Genomic DNA, 25,720 nt, shown 5'->3' with positions numbered 1-25,720 from the left:
GGCTCTGGAGGCCAAAAGAACCTGGTGACCATTCAGGCAAGAAAAGTCAGTGATAGCACAGGAGATATTTAATGCACTGCACACAGCAGGGATTTGGAAAGGTAGGTATTAGTTCAAAAGCACCACAGAATGAGAAATGGGTGAGGAATCCAGGTGGTGTGGGATGGCTGGCCAAGTTCACAGGAGGTGGCACCCAAGAGAGATGAGGGTTCAGTTTAGAACAGTCATAAAACTATCGGGTAGGATACGTAGCTATAAATGTTAGATGTAATTTGATGAAGTCACAGAAAAAAATAGCACTAGAATCACTTTTTCCTATACAAGTTAACATCAGACTTTATGTCAGTAGGTTGTTTACTATTTGCTGGTAGTTTTGAAGAAAAGATAACCTTTATGTCCTGAAAACAGCACTTCGAACAAGTGCATTAAGATTGTTTAATCCATCCCCACAGCTGCTGCGTGTTTGTCTTGGAGAGTGACTTTCTGTCATTTTCTACAGTCTGAAAGAACGCAACAAGTTGGTTTGTAAATGGACAGACAAAGCAGGTTTAACCTTGAGAGGGCATGGCTGATCTGTAAATGAAAATCAAAGGCAGCAAGTAAAGCTCCTTGAAAGGCTCTGATAGAAACAGTGCCAAGTGCAAGCACAGGGAGCAAAATGCAGCCATCAGGAAATGTGTTCCTGGGCAGGAATGAGATAAATGTGGGCTCTCCCTGCAAACAATGGGACACCAGTCCCTGCTGAAGGTCTCGGGCACACAAAGAGACTTGTGCTTTAAAAGACTTTCTGCTCATTTTGCTTCTTGGGCTTAACACAACACAAGCTGGCACCGGCTGAATGAGCATTAGGGGAGAAGAATGTAGTGAGGAAAGAGGATTTCTTGAGGCTGCTGTGGCAGTAAATCACACCACACTCAGTACTCGGGGGAATGAGCCCTCTTACAGAGGAGATAAACACCTCTTGCAGCTTGTGGGGGTACCTGTGTTAGGAATGGCAGAACAGCCCAGTGAACACACCTGTAAAATCCAGCCCTGCAGATCTGAAATGCCGGGGAAAAGCTCTGTGCTGACTGCAGCAGAATCCCAGCTGTTTCATCACAGACCCTGCCTCAGCAGCACGGCTGTTATAAGGGATCTGTCAGACACTATTCTTCTCTTCCTTTTCCATCAGACTTGGAAAATGAAGTCCAAGGGTGAGGCTTAACAGTAACAAAAAACACTAATCCACAGTTTGCTTGAGGCACATCTATCCCAGAGAGATAACACTCTTCTGCTAAAAAAGCCCTGTAGCTATGATGGATTCAATCCAGAAGAGAACTAATGAAGGTCCTACAGACACTAGAAGAGCTGAAGCTTCTAAAATTTGGTAGTGCACATCTCTAACATACAGGTATTGCACCCTAAACAAGGTAATTCCAATAAAGATAAATCCATGGCAGAACTGCAGGTTCAGTTCAGAACCTGATCAGAACCTGATTTGATACTATATGGAAAAAAACTATAGTTTGAACACAGTTACTGAAATTCCTTTTTTATATGTTTATATACAGGGTACCTCAGAAAAGCTAGTTTCTCAAACCTTAAACTTTGAGCAAAATGCTTCGCAAGTAGAAATCAAAGGGAAAAATATAAAGGCAAAAAAGGAAGTAAAGACTCTCCATTGTCAAGAAAATAACAGGTTCAAACAAAATTAATCCTGACCCAATGGCAAAGGATAGCAAAATTTAAAATAAAAAATAGACCAGACCACTTTGTCTGATATCTGTCCCAGTCTAACTAGTGCAAATATTGATTCCAGAGTCCTACTCTACTGTGGCTGTAGTAAGTTACGTGTTGCAAAGATTAACAACTGCTGAAGACACATTTCTCAAAGACTGACTGGCAGGAAGAATTTACCTGCCACAGGGGCATTCCTGGGGAGCTCCCTGAAGGTTTAGGGGTTGTGATATATACAATGATGAGAGGACAAACACAAAAACACATATCCAGAATGGATGAGGAGGAGAGTAAAGGTTCAGCACTGAGCCCAGGCTGTGGAACTCCTTTGTCATGGCCCTTAGGAAAGTAAGGAGACTCATTTCTTAAGGCTGCTCTGGAAAGGTGTATTTGTCAAGCATAGCTGCTGATAGTAAGCAATCAAACACCACTTCACGCTGTTGGTAACTGTCTTCTCATTTTTCTCAGGCACTTTGGAAGTGTGTGCACCCTCACATTGTCCTCAAACACAGACACATTTTCTTCCCTACCAAACTGTCCCTTCAGGTGATGATCCTGATCACATTCAGCCAAGAATCTAGATTCAAGAATTCAAATCTAATGGAATTGACTGAATATTGATGGGAGGCAGAACTGGGCTCTCTAATTGTACACCAGGGAATTGCCTGGAGATTTGATCTGAATTCATTGCAGTGTGGAAAAGATTTTTCCAATAAATACAGATGCTATGCAAACTTTATGTGGCTGACAATAACCACTTTAGCTCAAATCCCTTCTGCACTCCATACCTTTCCTCTATAATCTTTTTTGAAAAGACCTTTTAGTCTTTTAGGACAGACTAATGAGCAATGACACACCTGCTCTGGGCTCAGAATTTGAAGATGAAGCTTCTTAATCAAAACGACAGAAGTTCAAAGATACATTACCTTAATTCAATAATTTCCCTACTGTTCAAGGCCAGTGCACTGGAGAACAGACACCTTGTGTGACTCACATCACCCCCAGTGCTAATGCTCCTTTTTAACATTGCCTTCGTGGTGAGTGAAGTTTGCAAATTAGACAAAGCTGGAAATGAAGTCTCCTGAAACAAAGCTACTGTCTCTTCCTGTGAATCTTGTCAAAATAAACTCATAGAACTATTGAACTAATCCAAATCCAGCCAGGGAAACAAGCAGGATGAGAGTCCCAAACCCCAGAGAGGCACTTGGCCAAGTCAAACCTTGGCACGGCGCAGACCCAGACAGAAACAGGCAAGAAGTGGCAGAAGCAGATAGAACCAAATCTTCCAGCCTGAACTCTTTTTACCCCCTGAGGAAATGTGGATCTCCGACAACACTTTGAGTTCTCAGACTATTTCCAGTGTCAGTTCTTCACCCTATTCCCACCGATTTTAACAAGTTCCTTGTGGGTGCAGATTCACCCCATGTCATGGGACCAGCAGGGCTCACAGAGGCCGGGAAGAAAAATGTGTTCCAGCAGGTCAGAAACAAACCCCACCACCCTGCAGAGACAGCTGAGGTACCAGAGGCTGCCCAGGTTTCTGTTGTCTGTCTTGAGTCACCACCTGATCAGCAACTGAAGAATTACCAGGGGAGGAAGATAAGAAGAGTGAGAGATAACAAAGATCCATCTGTCACCTCTGAGCATCACTGCCACAGGCACATTGCACTGTGACTGTCTCACCACCCTCTCAGGGAAGAATTTCTTCCTAATTAACATCAGTCATAATAGTTTACAGCTTATTTACAAATTCTGATATCACAGTAGTGACGATTTCACCTGAGCTGAAAGTTCAGGTCAGAGCCTGCACTCTCCTGCATATGGATTAATCAATAGAGATTAACTGAAAAGAGTACCACAAATTCAATTTTATGGTGCTAATGCTACATACCTCTGTCTTTCTTCAAACATGCTTTTTATTCTGCAGTCTTTGTAAGCTATGTCTACTTCAATTAGATCAGACAGACAAATCCTGATAAAAACAAAACACTTTTGTCATTTAAAGACACTTTCAAACCAGACATTAATTTATAAAGATCAGACAAGTCTAACAAGACAAGTTTCATGTTTCACAGAGCTTCCTACAGTATTTGACTCTGACAATGTCGGCTATATCCTCTGAAGTTCAAAGGTCAAATATTTAAATCATGGCTAAGTATAATAATTTCTTGCTTTGCTTGCAGCTGGCATGTGGCAAATAAATGTTGAAATCCAGCTGCTTAAATCCTCGATCATCCATTTAGGTTTTAACCCAGCAGTAAATGACTAAAAGGTATGTTTGCAGAGGTGTGTGCCAAACTGTACCCCAGGGATTCCCACTCAGCTCAAAGTACTAAAAGACTCTGAACTTCTTGGACATGTAAAGAATCCAGTATGCAGATGTTGCTTTATAAGGAAAATGCATTACAAATGACTCACAGATTAAGCTGAAATGATAATAAAATGCTGGGTTTGACTCGAAACATAAGGCTAGAAAATTAAATTTAGGTTTTGCCTCTTTAATTAGCATCAAGAATCAAATGTCCTGCAGGCTCCAGTTTCTGAACACTTCATAAAGCATCACCCAAGAGCAACAAGCACTGCAGGTTAAATTTATCAGAGTTAGCAATGGCCAAATCTCCACTGACACTGAAAGGGGAAAACTGCTGGTCTGTACTTCCTTTAGAAAACCCTCCTCACAGAGATTGGCCACAGAATGCCAAGAAGACACAGAACAAACTCCAGAGCCACAGCCCAGCATTTACTGATCTTCCTGCTTTGGGTGACATTCCCTGCACAGAGTGGAGAGCACTGGTGGAACTATAATGTGTCTCTAAAGAGACTGATACCAGTGGCAGCTTCTGGACATCACAGTTGCACAGCCTTTTTCAACTGAGAAATTGCCTTCTTTTCTTTAATCCAAGGAGCCACAGTGTTGACAGATAAATTAAAATTTTCTAATCTGCTCTCTTCCCCCATTTGAACTGAGTGCATGCACAGGATCGTGTCCAGGCAAAGGTTTTCCAAACCTTCTAATTAATATGTAAGAAACAGAGAGGGCTGCAGGCTGAACAACACAGATTTTGCCTGACCCAAGGGGAACTCTGGAATAAAAAGGATTCTCCATGTCACAAGAAAGTGGGAACTTCAAATCATGGTCCAAGGATCCCTGCTTTAAGTGTGGTCTTCTTGTCATCATTGTCAGGGGGTTTTTATCACCGAAGCCTTGGACACTGAAATTTCATACATTTTTTTAAAAGGCTCAGGGCATTTCATCCAGACATGGTGTTATTCAGAATCTCTCCTCTGCCAAACCTGTTTGGCACATGCCAATAGGAAAGCACTGGAGGCACTGAATACAGCTCCCCACTCCTGTTGCCCTCTCCTCAGCACCTGAAGAGAAAAACAACCTCTCTAAACCCCACACAGAGGTCAGCCTAAAACAGGTAAAGGACAGGTAAAGGACAGGTAAAACCACAGAATCATTAAGGATGGAAAATACTTTTAAGATCACTGAGTCCAACTGTTAATCCAGCACTGCCAAGCCCACCACTGAACCATGTCCCCAACTGCACATCTGCAAATCTTTTAAACACCTCAGGAATGGTGATTTCATTTCCCCAAGCAGCCTCTGCCAGTGCTTGACCACCCTTTGAGTGAAAAAAAAATTTCTTATGCCCAATCTAAATGTCTTCTGGCACAACTTGAAGTGGTTTCTCTTGTCCTGTTCATTGTTACTTGGGAAAACAAACCCACCCCCACCTGGCTACAGCTTCCCTTCCAGGAGCTGTCGACAGTGAGGAGGTCTCCACTGAGCCTCCTTTTCTCCAGGCTGAGCCCCCCCAGCTCTCTCAGCTGCTCCTCACAGGATTTGTGCTCCAGACCCTTCCCCAGCTCTGCTGTCCTTCCTGTTCCAGCCCCTCAATGTCCTTCTTGTAGTGAGGGGCATAAAACTGAGCCCAGGATTTGAGGTGCCCAGCACAGGGGACAATCACTGCCCTGCTCCTGCTGGCCACCCTGCTGCTGACACAGGCCAGGTTCCATTGGCCTTTTTGGCCACCTGGGCACACCTGGCTCATGTTCAGCCAGTGCTGACCAGCACCCCCAGGCAGTCAAGAGATCCAGACTGAGCTTTTCACTGACGTGGCTGAGACAGCCCTATCCTGTGACATCTTAAAAATGCCTTGTCTCCATAATTCCTTAAACATCTGATCATCTTTCAAGGCAGATAAATGTTTGAACAGATTTTGACTGGTCTTCTCCAGCTTTAAAACTTCATTCCCAACCCACCTTTTTCCTTCTCCTCTCAGGTCTGGGGCAGAGCAGCACATTCCATGCAAGGTCCCTTTTTCCACAGTCTGCAAAGTGCTGGTCCACTTCCATTACAGGGTGCCAGAACAGATGGTACACACCTTGCTTCTCAGCATCACAGTGACATTTACTGCAGTCCTTGCAAAATACCTCTCCTGGATGCTTTTCTCCAAACAAAGCAGGTGAAATTATACTGCTTACTGTCCATTTTTTTCTCATGTCAAATAATAGGTTAGCAGGTTTTTTTTTGCAAGACAGCATGTTTTACATAATTAATAATAATGGAGAGTCTCAGAGGAGAAAAATTTTAGTAACACCAGTCATGAAGTGTGACAACTGCTCCAGGAAAGGGCAGTTCCCTGCTCCTGAAAGAAAAAAAAACCCTTTCCATTTCCCCAGTAGCAGAATAACATCTTTTGAACAATGCTGCCCTGTTCATAACCAAATTCTTTTGTAGGCAGACATTGTGTCTAGACAGCCTCAGAAAAACTGCCTCACTTAATATCCCAGGGTGGGGTTCACTGCATGTGCTGAAGTGTTTACCTGGATGCTCAGGTACAAACTATGCAGCAGAGATTTATTCGTTTTTTTCCTGGAGCTGATGGGTGTCGTTGTAAAATAGGCAGGAAGCAGACTGGGATCACACATTCCCTCTGAAGTTCATATCCATAAAAGCTTTCTAGAGGTCGCGCAGCCAATGTACACACAATGGTGGATGATGTGAACGGGATCCATTTGCTGCAGGAAGAGGAAATGAGTCCATGTCACCCCTGTTAGTACTGACCACTTTCCCACACAGACACAGCAGATTTGTCCAATCTCCTCACAGATCTTTATTTTACTTTTGGTGACAGCAACAGGGCTTCCATCATTGACTCTGGCAGGAAGAGAATTAAGTCCTGCAGTTTACAGAAGAGCTGTACTTAATCTGTCTCGTCGTGTTTCTGTACTTGGAAGAGGCAAGATCTCCATCATTCAAGCTCATATTAGTGCAGTCATGGTAAAAATAATTACAGTAATCTTTAAAAGACCCCAAACCTTAGCCTTGGATAGAAAACATCTGATTTATCTTTGAGATTTAAACAAAATCCCCTTCTGCAAAGGGACAAACTCTATTCCAGACTAACACAAACCTTTTCTCTGCATATCCTCCCCTCCAGGCATCTGATTCTTTGGGAAGTGAAGAACTCAGGGAAGTGTGTGGTGGGATGGAAAACCTCAGGACTGGGGATCCAATGGAGAGTGGGTGAGGGTTACCCCACAACCCTCTCCCCTCAGGGAAGGGAGGAACCACGTAGGGAGCAGGGATGTCCTCCCTGCATCGCTCACACTCCCACCCCACTGGCACAGGGATGCCAGAAACCACCTCCTCCTGCTCCTCTCACCTCCTCAGTCCTCGTTCTGAGGGCAAAAAGATAACAGCCCCAGCTCTGCAGAGAGACACTTCCAGAAGGTGGGACACTACTTGGAAAATGTATTAGCATGAGCGGCCTGATGGGAATGAGAGAACGTGAACACATGGAAAACAATTCAAGGTTACAGTAAAGGAAAATACATTTTAAAGATGTGTTTTAGGGAGTTCATCTGCTGCCAAGTCAGGCAGCACAGAAGGAGACAAGCCAGTGTGGAAGTAAGGTCACAGAAGTTTAACTACCAGCATTTCCATAGCAAGCTTGAAATCACTGCTGCTAAGCCTCACCTGTATTTGCCCACTCGGGCTACTGAAAAAGAATATTGTGGTAGAAATGTCTTCCTTTCATCTGATTTTTCTGTTTCTGGTCAATAAAGCACTGGAATATTAAACTGAATCCATTTTTGCTTCAAACTACCCTGCCACAATGAATGAAGGTTGCCCCAACAGCAATCCCATGAAATCAGGCTTATGTTGAAGCAACAATTTAAGCATTAGAAATTAAGTTTTATTTATTTCTGCAAGATCTGGATTCCATGCCCACACTCCCTGCTGCACTGATGATGCAATCAAAACAGGATATTCTATATCAGTGACTAATTGATACCCAGAAAAACACCAAAAAGCCACTATGACATTCAATGGCTTATTTATAGATTGTTTTCCTAGACAATTAATTCAAGCATATAAATTTAAATATTAGATTTCAAATCCTAGTAATAGATTGGACATTGTCCCATGAAACTATATACAGCATACATATCATTGTCAGTGATTTTAGAGGGGATTGGTAAATTAGAGTAGGAAGTGAGAAGCAGTTTGATTGTGGATTTAACAGAAATATAATTTATAGAAATTATTATTGGAAGGAGATAGGAAAAATTGTGTATGTGTGTGTTTTCAGAGTTTAATTTAGTTAATCTCTTTTCCAAGCAACTGAAATCATAGGGTAAAGGGTACATTCTGGGCACACCTGATTCCTGCTGGAAGAATGCTCTCTTGCACCAGAATGCCAGGTTTGGTAAGTCTGAAGCACTTGATGTAAACCAGGGGGATCTTTGTTACTAAAGTGTATTTGATCTGCAGAGAAAGTCACTAACTCATACCCCGTGCAAGAAAACCAGATGAAGAGTTCAGGGGGAAAAAAAAGCAGCTGAAAAAGTTGGAAGTTGAGGGACTAAAATTCCACGGGGCAAGTGGCCACCTCTGCTCTCCTAAATTCAGACAAAAAACAAGCAAGCAAGAACTCTTGCACATGCTTGGCCTGTCTAGGCTGTATTAGTAGAAGAATCCAAAGGGTTTGTGCAGCTTGTGAGCTTGGGATATTTGCAGACATTGATCAGAGGACTTTTTACAACCGTGTGTAGTGAGAGGACAAGGGGGAAAGGCTTCAAACTGACGGAGGGCAGGGTTAGACAGGATATTGGGAAGAAATTCTTTATCGTGAGGGTGCTGAGGCCCCGGCACAGGCTGCCCAGAGAAGTTGAGGCTGCCCCATCCCTGGGAGCGTTCAAGACAGATTGGATGGGGCTTGGAACAACCTGATCTGGTGGAAGGGCCTCTAAAACAATCCCATTTCTTTAGCTGACCGCTTAGAAAGGCATTTGCTTGGAAAAGGCTGAAGGGCCCCCTGGTCTGGAGGGGGTTCCCTTTTTGACAATCTCAACCAGAACAGCACATTCTGCTTAAATTCAGCCCAGTACAAGTCCTTGCACTTGTGTTTGCAGGACCTAGTGCACCACAGGAGAAAGAGGGGCTGGGGGCACCACGCTGCAGTGGGAAATACTCTTTTCTTTGTATTGCTGAGTAATTTTTGTCTGGCCAGAACTGGTGTTTGAAATGTGCATAATCACTAACCGTGACAATTATTGTCTGATGAGTGTCATGGAGAGCAAGTAGCAATAATATCCCCTTGTGCTTGTGAAATAGTCTGTGGGCTAATAAACTAATTACCACTGTCTGAATTCCACATTTCCTTCCTCCAGAAATCAAGAGTGCCCTTTGCCAAGTTGCAGTTTACTCCAGGATCTGGCACCTGCAGACTTGAGCCTGGTGCCTCCAGGATGCCTAAAATGGAAGATTATGTACTGCAGATGCCCATGTTGGTTGGAGACAGTTAAATAAACATTCAGTGATTTTTGACTCATGCGCATCATAAACCTTTCCAAATATCTAAAAAGCAGGGAAGTTGCTGCACAGCCTTTGGGATGAGCATAAGCTGTAACCCCACTCAGCACACCTTGCAGAATTAATATAAAACCCTAAAACTGAGCTGGATCAGTTGTCCAGTTTGCTCACACAGCTCAACCACGTGCGCTGGAGGTTCAAAAGGCAAAGATTCAAACCTGACCTGAGCCTGCTCAGTTCTCAAAAGGTTTGCAGGTAACCTCTGCCTTTACTGCTGGAGGGCTGCACAAATCCCTGTGCAAACACAAGGTCTTTCCTTCCTGGCTGCCAGAGCCACTCTGCCCCAGCGTGCTCCTGCTGTGGCTGGGGCTCCAGGAGTACTCACTGCTGGGCCACTGCTTCCTCTGCCAGGGAAGTGCACAGGCTTCTTACACAAGGAAAAGCTTGCAAAGTAAGAGTTTTGACAAGATTCAGATGGTGTATAGAATATTCTTTTCTCATTCTCTTCTTGGGAGCCCTTCCCAGATGCAGGGATAATGCCAAGTTCCCAGACACTTTCAGAGTGTATTGAAGAATGAACCACTGAATAAAAACCAGACATTTCTTTAAATGCATCTCAAGCTTTCCATCCTTCCTGAGTGACCCCCAGTTTCTCACACCTTCAGGGACTGAAGGGGGGATAACACTGAATAGACAAGATGGACGGGGGGGAACAAAACCAAACGAACATGAAAATATGATAAAGTTTTTGTATGACCTATTTTCATGCCATGGAAACCCCCAGAAGAGCTGTGGTCACTGCTCACAGTGGCTTGGTACACTTGCTTTCCAGGTATTTACTAACAAATTCAGGGTATTTGTTTCAGTTTCAGCTCCAGTGTTGAATCTTTAAAACCACAGATCATAATTTGAGACCTTTTATCAGTGTCCAGTTTAACTCCCAAGCTCAGAGTACACTGAGGCACAAATTAATGCAGCCTTGGGAACAGCCTGTGCCTGCACACAAAACTACTTTTGTAGGCTACACACTTGTGATCTGAGATCCAAACTTAATGTAAGATACACCAGACATTCTGCTGCTGCATGAGAAACCAAAACATCCCTGAGAAGGAAAGACCAAGATGAAAAATTAGCAAAGCAATTATCATTACTGAAAGTAGGAAACTAATTTAAGTTTTTAATTCCGATCCTGTAAAGGTTGATTTCTAACTTGCAAGTAAGAAGACAAATCCTACCCTGGAGGCCAACTTACTGCATGTTCTCTTTTTTTTTAACGTCTTTAGAAAATACTTGCCTTGCAATAAGAAAGTAGAGAGACACGGAGTTGTTAAGCTGAATTGCTCTGAATATTGTCTTACAAGTATTTAAAGAGATTTGTGATAATGAGCTCTTCTAACAATGACAGGCAAGATCCAACTGATTAAAGTTGGGGGGGAAAATGGAAAGAATTAAGGATTAGACTATTGGAACAAATAATGTTAAAAACATGTTATTTAAAAATCATGTGTTTAATAAACATTTTCTCATTTTATTGGAGCAACCAGATCTCCTGCACTGCTGCTAAAGCCATTCACCTGCAGTGCCCCTTTCCAGGCTCCATCCATGGCCCTCTCCAGAGGCTTTCCCCTGATGACCTCCAGCCTTTCCCTTCACCTCCAAACTGCAAGCAGAGCAGCACGAGCACTGAAACACTAGAATGCTGCCATAAAGGAACAAATCCCTTCACTAGCTGCAAAGGGGACGGCTCAGAGGGTTCCCTAAGAACTCTGTGTGGCTTTAATGCCTGTTTCCTGCATCCTGACATCCCTCACAGGGGGGTTGTGTGAGGCACAAGGATACTCACCATCATCAGAGACCTCTGAAAAAAATTCATTTAATGGAAGCTTAGTGTTTACTATGGTAATTCTGGCTGAAATTTAAAATTACCACCTCATTGCTTCATTTTTTTTGTTGTTGGTTTTTTTTTTTTTTTTCTCCAGACAAGATTCCTTACATTTGATACATGTGGATGGGCACCTGACTGCTCCAAGTTCACTGCGGAAAAGGCTCATGAAATTTAGATGGGAGGAGGTGGAAAAAAAAGCCAAGCACCTGGAAAACACTTCATTGCTTCTTTATTTAGATGCACCCACAGTACAGAGCCTCTTGAGCATGTGCAAAAGAGGAAGATAACACATTTATAGCTGGGAGCACCATTGAGTTTGAGTTTCTTTGATACCACTTTTAAGAAAGTAAACTGTTTCCAAAGAATGACATTTGAATCCAAGAGTTTAAGACCTGCTTGTACTTTATCCAGAGGTGGAAGATATTTTTATTATTACTTGGATGTAGAGTAGAAGACATTTTCACAGTCTGGTTGGACAGTCTATATCTTTTCATATGTACCTTTTAATATATATAAAAAAGTTTCATTTTTCCCCCCTACCCACAGATAGTTAGATGCACCTAAGTTTAAAAACAGTAATGGGACCAGAGCATTCCTATGGGGAAAAATGAACTTTTGCTGCCCTCTCCTGCTTAAACAATGAAATGCTAAAATATTAAGATCTATGAATCTAATGCTAACCTTGAAACAAAAAGCATGACAGGTCATTCGCTATACTACAATCAAAAATAGGACAACAACAAGAAATGTATTGGTACTATTTATATTTGAAAACTCCTCATGGCTCCATGTGGTTATGAATTCAACATATTTACAGCAGGTGATCCAAGTAACAAAAACTCTTACTCAGAGAGGTCATGATAAAAAGCGCACGCTTCTGTGGATGGGGAGCAGCACTTGGATAAAAGTTTTCAACCAAAAGTAGTTCCATTCTCTTTCAAAATGCTGTTCCATAGAGTTCAAAATGGAAAACTGGGCTACATAAAATCTGCTGCACATACCATCTAGGAAGAACTAACTCATGGCTCACTCCAGAGCTGCTAAGGGAAGCACAGGAGCCAAATTTAAAAAGCTGTAAGTAAATAAAAACATTCTTCAACCTTGAGCATCATCACTCTTCTTTAAGGGCAACTGCTCTGGGATAGTGGTGTCACACAATTAAGAGAAAAGGGCGTCTTTGTTTTCAAAGACAGAACTAAAAGGAAATTATGTCAGTTTTACTTGGAGGGAGAAGAATCTCATCTCTCCCACTCCTCACAAAACAATAAAGAGCTTTTTTGAGCCCATAATATATTTTCTTTTCCATCGAGTGAGAGAGCCTAAGGCTGTACTTACGCACGTATAATGCAAGTACAGCTGCTGCATTTCTTACTGAAGCAATTCTTGGCTCCAACACCCTCGATTTTTCCATATATGAGAAGAGATAAAAAAATAAATTAAACCCTTTTACTTATGCTAACAAAACCAAGATTAAATTTACTGTAACCCTGCTAGCAAATGCTCCAACAGCATTAGAATACCTTTATTTAAAGCATTCCAACCTCTGGAAGAGAGACAAAAAACACTCGAAAGAAACGAAAGGAAAACAGTACAGGAGACGTGCAAGATGAAGAAAGCAACATGTGGTCAATTCAGAGTGTATGAGAGGAACTTTACTTGTACAGTTGTTACATCCCCATGACCCAATGCCCTCGCAGCTCCTTCCTGTGAGCAGACAGTGCTCAACCCTTCCCCCTGAGACCAATGTGGCCCAGGACACGCAGGACCACCCAACGCCTGCCGGACGAGCAGTCAAGAACAACACCGACACCAACAAAGGTGGCTTGTGGAACTCAAGAAGCAAACAAAAGTGTAATTTATGATGCACTGATCACACTTGGGCCCACGGGCTGCCTTCCTCTTCCTCCTGCTGCAGCTCCAGCGGGAGCAGTGGGCGCCCCGCGGGGCCGGACACGGCGCTGGGGCTGTGGCACACGTGGGGTCCTGGCAGCAGGCGCTTCTTCAGGTGCATCGCCCAGCCTTTAGAGTCAAGTGACTTCATAACAACAGCACATCATCTCCTTCTCCTTGAAGGAACATTCCTTCTCAGAAGCGATAAATCATCTATGAACGTCAGACACTCCCCGCTGTCCCCGCGGCAGAGGCCACGAAATATTGCAACCCACCAGGTTCTGGTCAGTTTTGTATGATCAAGAGTAGAATGACATGGCAAAACCAAAAATAGTTATGAACAAACAACACTCACCTAAGCTCTAAGTACAGGACAAGGTGCTTTTTCTAATTTCACATTGTTGTGTTTTACTCCACCAGGTGAAGAACATCAAGTTTTATTCCTCCATTCTTTCTCAGTTTTTCACAATGGAACATAGTCTTTGAGCATGAGTTTGAGTCCACCCTCTTGTACTGTGAAATGATCATTTCACACAGAAATCACACTAGCAAGTTTGGTTTTTTGGTAACAGAAATAAAAGACTGTCAAAATCAATGGGCTAAGGGACATGATTTGTTATAAATTTATTTAATCTTCAGTATTTCAGCTTGCACCTTTGCTTCAGCACTTTAAAATAAAATGTTTCAACTATGACAGTAACTGCCTAATTTACATTGAGTCCCAGTCAATGTTCTTGAAAGAAGCTCATAATAATCCCATTAAATCATGTTGTGTTTGGTGTTGCATATGACTAGTTCCACTTTTTTTTTTTTTTTTTTTCCAGAATTAACAGTGTCAAGTTCTTACAAAGCCTCGAGTTTACAACATTTGTGTGTGCAGACCCAGGAGTACAAACTGTGACCTGATAATCCTGAAACAGTCAGTAGTCTAGGAGGGAATTCTTTTTTACTTTTTTTTTCCGTGCCTGAAAACAAGAAAACTTCAAATTCTACTGTATATTTAAATGGTAGGAAGAAAAATATACAAGCTTGTATTTATACTGTATTTCTATCAATGGCAACAGGTCATAAATTCATGTTTGCAACTATCACAAAGACTCATGAACACCAATTCATTTTTATACTGTAAATACTGCTGGATTGATGGTTTAGGATTATCAATTCACTGTTGTCATATGTCTATAACAGTTCAAAAGCATCCTGGAGAAAAATCCTGAAACACATACCTTCCGGTATAGAATAATGCAACTGCATTAGCTAAATATATACTGTACAGAAGTCTTATCAGCATTTTACCTACCAAAGATGTAAGATTCCACTTTCAAATACAAAGCAGATAGCCAATAATGTATACTTATAATACAGCCCTCTTCTTTGTTTTTGTATTTTTTTTTCCTCTTTTGTTTTAAACAATTTGGTCACAATGCACCTTTGATATAAAAGCATTTTAAACTTTATTATTAATACTCAGAACATTAGGATTTCCAGAATTTTTTTTTTTTTCAGTAGCATTTGTAGAACCACTTTTGGTAACAAATACAGTAGTTAGGAATGAGCATCCAGATGAGAATGCAGAAGTGTATTATCCAGAATCCTTTCCAGCTAAGACCATAGGGCTGGTACTGTGATGAGTAATAGTACTAGAACCACAAAAACACTAGAGTATGTTTCTTAGAGGCTACATCCTCTTTTGCTGGAACACTTTATAAATACATATTAAAAAGTAAGGCAACAGCTCCAAACTGTCCAAACTGCTATCTCAACTCAATTTCCAATTAGATCCATGACCACTGGAGAGCAATTTCATGCTTGTGTTGTTTAGCACGTGTCTTTATTCTTTCAGAATGGTCCAATAAGAACATACTGTAATAATAATTTAGCAATTGGTGTTTCTAAACCAACTCTGGTACGTGTGTCCAATGCTGCATCACTAATACTGGCTAGGTATTGAAGTCCAGGGTGTTACCACTGCCCAATTTTTTTGTCCATGGATTGTGGACACTAATTTGGATTTGCAATAAATAGGTGCACGAATCCAAAGCTCCCTTTCCTACTATGTTTATCACCTAGTTGTTTTTTAATTCCTAATGTTCAAATTAAGGAAGCACCAGAGACAGCCTGGTACTAAAAAAATGCTCACACCAGTAAACAAAACTTTTATTCAGGACCAGTGTTTTTCATGGCCCCGATCTGAGTGGACATTCAACTTATGAAGATATGCAAAAGGAAAAGAAAGTCAAATTACAGTAAAGTTATCCAGAGAAGGAGGATGTTACACAAACTCATAAGGAAATGACAGTCTTTTTTCTCTTTTACTATAAATACACGTAACAGTTTAGCAGAAAGACAAGCTAAATTTTAAGATTGTTCACATTTGAAAGTTGTATTATACTCTCTGCTAACGATAAATAAGGAACAGGTCCTGACAATGGAATCTGACATTGCAATTTTCATCAACAGATCTTTGAAGACTGGTTTTAAAGAAGGGTTAAAACAATGATTATGTTTGCAAAGTTCTGAGAAGTCCATCTGTTGTCCAAACTTTGGATTAAAGTCCTTATTTTTTTCCTTTACTTAGAGACAGGTATATACAGTGCTGTTGTAATAATGAAACAAATGTGAAATCTACTGTAAAGTTGCACAATACAGAAAACTGTTGCTCCATCTTCTACTACATAAATGTGTGACTCCACAGGTTAATAATGCTGTTTTGTATTTTTGTTAAGTTGGAATTATTCCATCACGTCTAAGACCTCTCTTTAATTCCAAATCCTCCAGTTTTTTCCACAGTTCTTCACGCTCTTTCTCTTTCTTCTTCTCACTGACAGATGAAATAAAACAAAGAGTTAGCAGGAGAGAAGACTGGCGATAAATAATATTTATGTTTAAAAAATAGACATTTGACATTAAAGAGCTGCACTAATTTTCTTGAACACAACTGCAATTTTCCTAACATATATTCAACTTTTTTTCAGTATTTTTTTTTCTTTTTGTTACCTACATAAACTTAACTAAACAAAGCAGTATGAGAAGATCATAAAATGTAACCTGAGCAAAGTGACAGTGTTCACAGACACTAATTTGTAATGAGGAATTTAAAAATGCAGTGGACTTTGACTACAGAACTGATCTGTCAAAATTATAAAAATTAACATTTTGGACTAAGTTATGTAATTATTTTTATGTTTATTTATTTAAGATATAAATAATCTTATAAGTCACAGCAACTTCTAGAAAGCATTTCCTGATCCTTTTAGAATGACTATTTTTACTTACATTGACTGCTGGCTTCCCTATAGCTTAGGCACCAACCAAGGCAAAGTTCAACCTACAAGATGTGCCTTTTGTTCAGTGAGTTACTTTTTTTCCCCACCAAATTCCTGAAAGATCTGCGTAGCATTTGCTTTGAAAACAGACTTTAGTGGCTGATTTGAGAAAATTAAACAGCAAACCTAACATTTACTTTACCTGCATTGTTTGCTTTCTAAATTTCCTGTCTCTGCCACAGCTTACTGTGAATAAATCTCCTTGAGACTGCAAGGCACAAAATGCTCTCAGGTTCTGTGACATCACCTTGTAGGTTTAGATGAAATGGAAATCTAACAATGACAGATACACAGATTCTCTGCCAGTCACATTACAGAAGTCTTGAGAAGTATTTCAAGGGATTAGAAACATTCCTACACACTTTGATTCACTCAACATACCAACGTCTGGCTCATTTGTTTGGAATTTTGATTTCCCAAGAGGATTTTAAACATATAAAAAAATACTAACAACTTTCAGATAAATCCCTGAAGAACAGTAAAGGTAAAAAAAAAGAGCCTATTGTTACTAGAAAGTATTTAAAATTAAATACAAGAGTAAGTAAAATAACCTTACATTTTCAGGCTACTTACCAATATTTATCTTCTAATCATTAGGAAATACATGCCTGCTCACCTAAAGGTCTGTTAGAGGATAACCACCTCATCCAACTTACCTATTTGACCTATCCTAGCCATTAATATTGAACATATTTCTCCTCAAGCTTTAAGTGGTATCAAAGCTACCCTTCTAAAATGTGGTTTTATTAAGATGCTAAAGATTTTCTGAAAACCTTAAGGTAAATATCCTGGTTTACACATTCAGATTTTAAAATTATAAGAAGCAAATAAAAATGGTAAAAAGGTTAGCACCAGCCTTAGTAAGAAGTACAATGTCAGCAGGTGCAAAAGAAATTCTTGTGCTGTTCAGCCACTAAACCTCCCACATTATCCAGACATGGGACACACCACTGCAGTGTCTGGTCCTGTTCAGAGCAGAATTTCTCATCTTAAGGGGGCAAAGTGCAACCACAAATTGATTCAGGTCACCAAGCTGCCTCAGTGAATATCTGGACTAGATGATCTGTCCTAAAACTCTCTGCCTTTTTGCTAGGAAACCACAGAATTTGTCTCAACTGCACTACGTGATTGGCACTTAATACATATCAAGAATATCTGGATTCCTAGGTCAAATCTATCTCTAAACAATTCTCTACAAGTAAAATACCATATTAATGAACTAGGAGGCTGTTACGTGCAGATTTTTAGGGGTATAAAACAAAGAGCAACAAAAGGCCAGTGACTCCAGTCACACAAGCCAAAAAACTACAACAGACAAGAGACTTTCAAGGCTGGACTACCCTAAAAACCTCGGCTGACATTCAGTGCCCTTTGCATTGCTTGGGGGAACTCTGAGTCACAGCCAAAGCATGGCTTAAATGAAGGTGCAACCTGTTCAAAGTTTCTGAAATTTGCTCATTTTTGTCACCTAATCCTTGCATAAGGTGAAACTTTTGAGAAAAGATGCTGCACTGTAATGGAGAAATAAAGATTAGGGAAAATGGGAGAAAAGATAAGAAGCCACTGGAGTTGAACTAATGCTCTATGAGTGGTGTATTTAATGGATCCTGCATGTTGAAAGACTCAGATACAACAGGACCTCTGAATAAGAAACAAAAAGGCTGAGAGATGTCTCTTTGCTTTAAGATCACATCCAGCCAACAAACAGCAGCTTGGAAAACCAAATCTTAGGGGTTTCCCTCATGTCTCTTTCCAAACCTCAGTGTAAATTTTTTTTAAAGTCTTTAAGCAAAGTGTTACCTTTCAACCCCTGTTTTCCTTTCATCATTGAAGATCTTGATACACTTAAGTGTTTTGGAATGTGGAGTCAAAAAGGAATTGCATGAGGAATGTGGATTCCCAAGCCATGCAATGGATAGTGTACTTAATAAAGCCTAAAGAACAACCTGCACACAATCTCACATCCTGCAAGGAGAAGCCTAACGAGCAGGCAAGGGCAAAAATGGGGCAGTGTCTATAATGCCTGAGATTCTGCAACTGCACCTGAGTGTAAGGGGAGAACTAAACTGCAGGCCTTGTGCACAGCTGACAAAAAAAGCTTTAAAAAGTTACCGCTGACGATCTGACTTGTAAGTGGCTGTCAGCTCGTCAAACATGGTGCTGTTCATTTCCATAAATGCCTTCAACACATTGTAGACTAAAGCCACAATAGCCCTGTGAAACATGGAAAAAGAAGAAAGAAGGGAATCCATTAGTTTCAGGTGAAATCAAACGTGAAATAAAAAGTGTCTTCTCTTCACAGCCTTTCTGTGACCAATTCTGTTCCTGCAAGTGTGGTTATGTAAATTCTTCGATTTCACTGAAACTACTTTTGATTAACATACTTAAAGGTGAGAATCAGCTTTCATGTCCCTACTGACTGTACTGAAATGGAGCAGGCCAAAACTCTAGGGTAAAAGGCAACAACAGAAAGCTATTACACATAACTACAGTCTCTTCCCTCATGCTGTGGAGCAATTCTGAATGCAACTTCAAAGATTCAAATCATCAATGCTGGCAGAAGGGATAGAATTCAAACACAAAATGAAAGTGATTCATATTTCCTTATGACTCTTCTACGTAGCTGAATATTCAGTGCATCTATGCAAAATACAAAGCTGTATTTCAAGAGTGATTTCCTTGTGCTCATGCAGTTCATATTCATTTTCCCTTTCACAGTTCCTGATCCACTACTCTGGCTGTCATATTCAGACCCAGGGCTGCTTAAGAAGCAGCTCTTCAGCCAGAAGGCAGTGAATCAACAGTACAAGTGCCAGGAACCTTTGGAGCTAATCCTTACAGGACACACAAACTATGTGCCATTTCCCACGCACCCCTGTCTCTCTCATCTCCTTAAATAAACTTTCATTTTTGTTGCCTACATGAAAAATTTTCTTATAAACATAAAAATTCTTTAAATAGCGCCTTTTTTTAGATGTATCTTTACCTGGCTCACATAACAAAATTTCTATGGGCATGAAAACTTTGTGAACTGGGATACTGGAATATTCTCATTACCAGAAGCATCTCAGTACATAATATAAAAGGCTGGAGATTGCTACTGGAAAGTGTCCTTTTGTGACCAGTGTTAAGTTACAGAGGCTTTCCAGCAGCATTAGATTTGTAATGTAAGCACACAACCTTGAGAGTTTGAATAGGTACAGAATAAAAGACCAATGTTTGAAAAGATGAAACATTTTACAGTAAGGTCTCAAAGCAACTGGGACCTCAACATAGCACAGCTTATTAAAAATACTGTGTTTACTAAATGCTAATCGTCTTGACTTAAAAAAACTTTCCAACTAAAATAAAGGACATGTGTCATCTCACTGTAATAGAATTTTTCATAAAAACATTTTTACTAGGCCATTCAGTTTAAAATAAAATTGCCTAATTATCACAATATCAATACAAAGTAACTGCTCAATTATTGTCCTAGAGAACAGCTGTATTTAAATAAATTTAGAAAAAACAACCCAACCTAAGAACATACTGTCTGTATGTTTCATGGATGTTTCAAAAAATGCCAACACCAAAAGTCTCCAGAGGTATCAGTTGATGATACAGCCACAAAGCTTCATTAATGCCAAGTGATATTCTAGACAATTTAGAATCAGGCTTAAGAGCCAACCCTTTTATAAAAAAACTGCGTAGGAGAAACACTTGATGAGCAACATTTTTCCTTCAATAACAATGTAACATTTAATTTCTTCTTTTTTCCAGCTTGTGAGAAAGCCTATTTTTATCCTACAAAGTAGTGATTTTTGTACACATACCAGTTAATTAAAAACACTGAGACAAGCTCAAGTGCAGACTAATATATATTGTCATTAACAGAGTTGCACTTGCTCAGAGCAGCTTTGAGTCTGCATCTCAATCCCATTCAGATGTTCTTCAGCAGACGTTCCCTGAGTTTATCAGTGGGATGTCAAATGGTAAGAGATAAAAGTGTAAATGCACAAACTTACGGGTTCCAGTGTTCTTTAGAAATCCTGTAAAGGCTGGAAAACATGATGGGAAGTATAACGTTTGAGTTCTCCTCTATCAAACTCATGATGTATTCATTATTCCAATAATACAGCGCTCTTTCAGCCACCTTTGAGTCAAAGAAATAAAATATGAACAGGAATTCACATACCTGTAATTTTGTGATTTTCTGACAGAAAAACAAATCACAGAGAAACTCCACAAAGATGAGCTACCAGGAGTCATTAGTTTTGGAATTAAACTACTCTAATCAGTAGCATAACATGCATTAATGGAATTAATTTCTATCCTGTAGTTCTGATCCCACAGCACCCACTCTATTTCCTGAGCCATGTGTTACTGCTCACTGAAGACTGAGTGCAGACACAGCATCAGTGCTGCAGTTGAGGAGGGAAAGAAAAACAGACTTCCCATCACCCTTTCCCTCAAAATTAGGAAGAGTGCAGTTGGAAAAAACCCAGCAGTGCTGGGATATCAGAGGAAGGAGACAGGGAAAGATCCAGTAGCTGGGCTGGATAAGGGAGGAGAAATCTGAAGTGTGGGGAAGCTACCAAGGACAGTAATTACCCTGGAGAGGAGCTGGGAGGTAGGAAGGAGGATGCTCATCTGAATTATGATTTAAAAAAAAGATGTAATCCAAGGAAGAGCTGAAAAGTCACATCTGTCTTTGTGCCAGGACAGATCACCAGGCTTAATATGGAGACACTACAGGCCATGAACTCTATATCCTCTTCTCATACCCATCTGCATCCCATGCATTCCCCTTCCTCCCATTATACAATGTGATTAAAACAGGCTACAGTTTGTGTCACCTCTAACCAGACACACACGTGGTTACATGGTTAGAAGGAAGCAAGTCTAAAAACAGGACTGCACCAAAAACAGGGAGCAAATCAATCCCGCAGGGTCTACAGGACCAGCACCTGTCACCCACAGTGGGAAGGGCTCAAAGCCTGCTTGGGCACAGGTTAAGGATTTGTGAGGGGCTCAGAAGGACAAGCTCTGTGCTGTAACACCAAACACCTCTAAGAAGTTATTCATGGAGCTCAGACCTAACCATCCACCCCAACATATCCTCTTCCACAGAAGACAAGTACTTAAAAACATAACATAGAATAATATTTACATTTGGAGGGAGGTATGTTTGAAACTGAGACTATACATTCCCATACAAACAATAACCTTTACCACTGACCTGAAAATGAGGGCTAGAGACACACTTGGCAATTTGTTTAAACAAGGGTTCCTGGATTTTGACAAATTGTGATGGTTCAATTACATCCAAGATTTCCTCCAGCTCTCCTAGGAACATGACCTAAAGACAAAAAAAGAAAGCATTGAATATAAAAACTCCAAATCATCTTGTTCTGCAGAATGCTGGTAACCTCCAAATTCTACTGCTTCAGGAAGAAATGGAAACCTCACTAGCTCAGTGACACCCTCTCTCAAAAAATGTCATCAGTTCTACCACTGGCAGCTTTTGGACTCAGTCCCTAAAAACAAGGACAAGTTTCTTCTTCAAGTGCTGCATTTAAAGTATTTTGAATGCAATTCAGAATTGCACCAGTATATAAATCCATGATGAAAACCTGTCTCATATACAAAGATCTGAACAAAGGCTTAAACTTCAGTAACTAAGGAGATTCTCCTAATTTTATCTCATTTTTGAGAGCAACATTGAAAATAACAGTTTTGTTGTTTCACAAAACCTCACTAGGGAAACTCTGATTTGCATCTGAAACAAAAATGCACATGTTTAACTGCATCTTTTACATGTTTAATAGGTAAACACCACATAAAGTATCTTTCATCCTCGCTGGAAAAATACTGTCTTCATATATAAAGAATTCCAAATCTAACAGAGTTTTCCAACCTATCCTTAACTATGTTTATTTTCTCCTTTCTAAAAATTCTCTGCGGCAGTACCAGGAATTCTTTTGTGAATAGAAACCAGACTTCTCAAACTTTGCACAGTCAAAACTGTTCAAAAAACTAGAATTAAAGTATTGAAAAATCATCTGCAAGAAGTAATACCAGGATTCACTACAGCATGTGCTATCAACCATAAATTACTTAAAAAGATTCCTGCTTATTATATTTTAGAGCAAAGTAACTCTTATTTTTCCTTTGTAATACCAGCACATCACTTACCTCTTTCTGACTGCAGGTTTTTGGCCAGAATTTCATTAAACCTCTAATGACCTAAATTAGAAGGAAAAAGAAATTAGATTTTTTACTTTTTTTCTCTACAGGGTAAACCATTCATAGTTTAAAAAAAAGTAGAAAAAAAAGTATGAAAGAAATATTTACTGGTTCTGTGAGTGAGGGGTCCTTCTCCAGAAACTGTACTATGCAATATGCCAGCTGTGAAGAGGTAAGAATTTACAAAAACAAAATTAGAACATTTCTATAAAGAAACCACAAAACCCCAACTTTTTGAAAAAGAGACACTTAAGGCAAGATGCTATTCAGCTCTCTCAAACTACACTGGAACTACACTTCCAATTTTAGGCTGAGAAATCCATTCCAAAGTCAGTTTATAAGAAACAAGAGGACTATACAAGAACAATTAGAGGGACAAAGCAGCATATGAAATAAAAACCAGAACAACTTGGAATTCTAAATACAGTCATAAAAGCAATGTTTTGAAGCTTCTGCTACTCTCTTAGAGTGCAACTTTTTACTAATTTTATACAGCAAAGTCATGGCAAGTCTTGGAAGATGAGTTGACACAGCTAAAACCTGGAATAACATACTTAGAAAGCAGAGCTTTATCACCGTAAGAAATACTGAAAATTTTCACTAGCTGAAAATCAGAGAGAAAGGCAACAGGTAGCAATTATCAGAGGAAAAAAATGAAAGCTGAAGGTAAAAAACAACGTATGAGAGCATAAATGCAGTATTAAGGAATCCATGAGGGAGAATATTAAATGAAAAAATGTAGGTTATTAGTATTCAGAAGGTTGCCAGGGTGAAGAAGAGCCTTGACAGGACAAGACTAAGGAAATCCAAACATCCTCTTGGGAGAGAGAATGGGAAAGGCAAACTTGTGAGAATGAGAAAAGAGCAGAGAGGAAAACCTAGAGAAAAAGCTTAACTACTAAAGAAAATTTCCAAACTATTACAGATGTATGTTATGCTTTTAATTGCCTAATCAGAACAGAAGCTAGATATTTATCATACAAAAGATACTGAACTAATTTTGAAAAAATCTATTATAATTTTTTCCATATTTAGAATTCCTCCCCCCTTTTTATGTGTATGTAATTAAATTTACAAAGTAACCTTTAAAAATGTACATATAATTCTTACTAAACAGAAAATATTTTCATAATTTCTACCTGTGCATGGAAGAGTGATAAACTCCTGACTGTGTGTAAAGGGATCAGCACCTTCACCAGAAACTGTTTATGCTCCGCCTTGAGAGGTAAAGCAAAACCATTGATAATACTGGAAATGAGAAAAGAAATATTTGTTAGTGTCATCATCACAAACAGTAATACTTATGTCTGAACCAGCACGTTCTAGATTCAAATGTATTTAGCAGTCAGCAGCTGTTTACAAACAGCACTTGTAAACAGCTGCTGACTTTGGTCCTGCTTTACATCAGGAGGGCACTACATATCTAGGTAGCAATCCAGCTCCCATCAGGAATAGTCACATAAACAGCTGCACAAACCTGCTGCCAAACAGAGAAGACCTTGTCTACGTGGCCTGTAAATTCACGTGAGCAAGGTGGTCTCGAGTTAATTAACCCAGCAAAATTAGACTCACTCAAAACATTCCCTCTGCTAAGTGTGCTCGGAAGAAATTAATCCTCCAGCATGTAAGGATGAAGTGTGCGGTATTTAATGGACTCACACACATAAAATCAATCCAACACTTTGGCTCTAACTTGCACTTAGATATTCTTGGCAAAGATGTGACAGAGAGTTGCACATGGGCTTAAAGATGAGCATGTGCACACATCTGTTTTCAGAATCAGGGATTATCATAATACTTTTTCCGAATCTGACACTACCCTGACGTGTCCACAAGGGAAGTCTGAGTTAGATAATAAATAAAGACTCCTTTACCTTCCTAAAATTTCCAACAGTTCAGCTACGCCATTGAAGTGTTCAGTTTCATAAACAAATCTAAAAAAAGAAAAGTTAAATATAAGCAATATATCAGTTTCCTAAAGGGTTCATCAGTGAAAAGCACCTTCTTCCACAACTTACCGTAGAAAAATATTATTAATCTGTTTTCGGATAAATGCTCTAAGACCCAGGAACTTGCCATAAATTCTGTGCAAGACTGTTTTTAGGTAGTCTCGTTCCCGAGGGTCTTCGCTGTCAAACAGCTCCAACAGCTGTGTTTAAAGGAAAAAGAGAACTGAAACAGGAGACATTTGACAAGTACGACACAGACTTCTGTATGAAACTGAATTCATGAAAACACATGAGTCAAAGAAAGTGACATCTGTGGTACCCAAGGAGTAGATATCCAGTATTAAAAAAATCGGCCGGAACCTCAGTATAACATCATAAAACTCAGAATAATAAATTTGTGATGAACTAGCTCCAAACTGCTGCCCTTCTTCTCCCCAAAAATAAATATGATGAGACAGTTTGCCTTTTACCATCCACCATTCCCTGACTCTGCAGAACCAGAAGATCCTCACTTGCTCTAATACTTTGTTCTCACAAGGTTGAGTCAAGGTCACATTCTTCTAATTGCTTGTAATTCATATGATGAGCTCTTAAGCCCTCCTAGTGATTGCATGGCCCTCACACTGTGGAAAGACTCAACAGGGAAGTCCATGCCAGCACTGGATCTGCTGCTACAGGATCTCCACCAATGGCCAAAAATCAAAAGCATCAGAGGGAATTCATCCTTCACTTTGAACAAAATGGTGATTTCATTATCAATGCCAATTAAAAATCCAAACCAAAACAATTAATAATAAAAACCAACAATAATAGAAAACCCACATTTACTAAGTAGCTCTTAAATACACAGCAAAATGGTTATGTGAGACTCAGTCAAGAGGTAAGGTGTTTTAGTGTC

The 25,720-nt window shown here is 39.9% G+C and overlaps 1 protein-coding gene across 3 annotated transcripts in view; it reads right to left on the bottom strand.

Moving 5' to 3' along the window:
- Nucleotides 1-11,641: 11,641 nt before the first annotated feature.
- PPP2R5E (protein phosphatase 2 regulatory subunit B'epsilon) overlaps nt 11,642-25,720 on the bottom strand; it is a 74,373-nt gene continuing 60,294 nt past the window's right edge. For 2 of the 3 annotated variants that reach the window (XM_038137271.1, XM_038137270.1), the window contains exons 6-14: nt 24,892-25,022; nt 24,748-24,807; nt 24,013-24,121; nt 22,982-23,035; nt 22,823-22,873; nt 21,867-21,986; nt 20,653-20,780; nt 18,758-18,859; nt 11,642-16,140 (exon numbers count right to left, since the gene is read on the bottom strand). In XM_038137271.1, coding sequence (XP_037993199.1) covers nt 16,041-16,140; nt 18,758-18,859; nt 20,653-20,780; nt 21,867-21,986; nt 22,823-22,873; nt 22,982-23,035; nt 24,013-24,121; nt 24,748-24,807; nt 24,892-25,022 — 855 coding nt within the window. In that variant the 3' untranslated portion in view covers nt 11,642-16,040. The remainder of the gene's footprint in view (nt 16,141-18,757; nt 18,860-20,652; nt 20,781-21,866; nt 21,987-22,822; nt 22,874-22,981; nt 23,036-24,012; nt 24,122-24,747; nt 24,808-24,891; nt 25,023-25,720) is intronic. The other variant, XM_038137272.1, reaches the window with a different exon arrangement.

Source organism: Motacilla alba, chromosome 5 (assembly GCF_015832195.1).
Source record: "Motacilla alba alba isolate MOTALB_02 chromosome 5, Motacilla_alba_V1.0_pri, whole genome shotgun sequence".
Lineage (NCBI taxonomy): Eukaryota > Metazoa > Chordata > Aves > Passeriformes > Motacillidae > Motacilla > Motacilla alba.
This window is presented reverse-complemented; position numbering and strand designations above follow the sequence as displayed.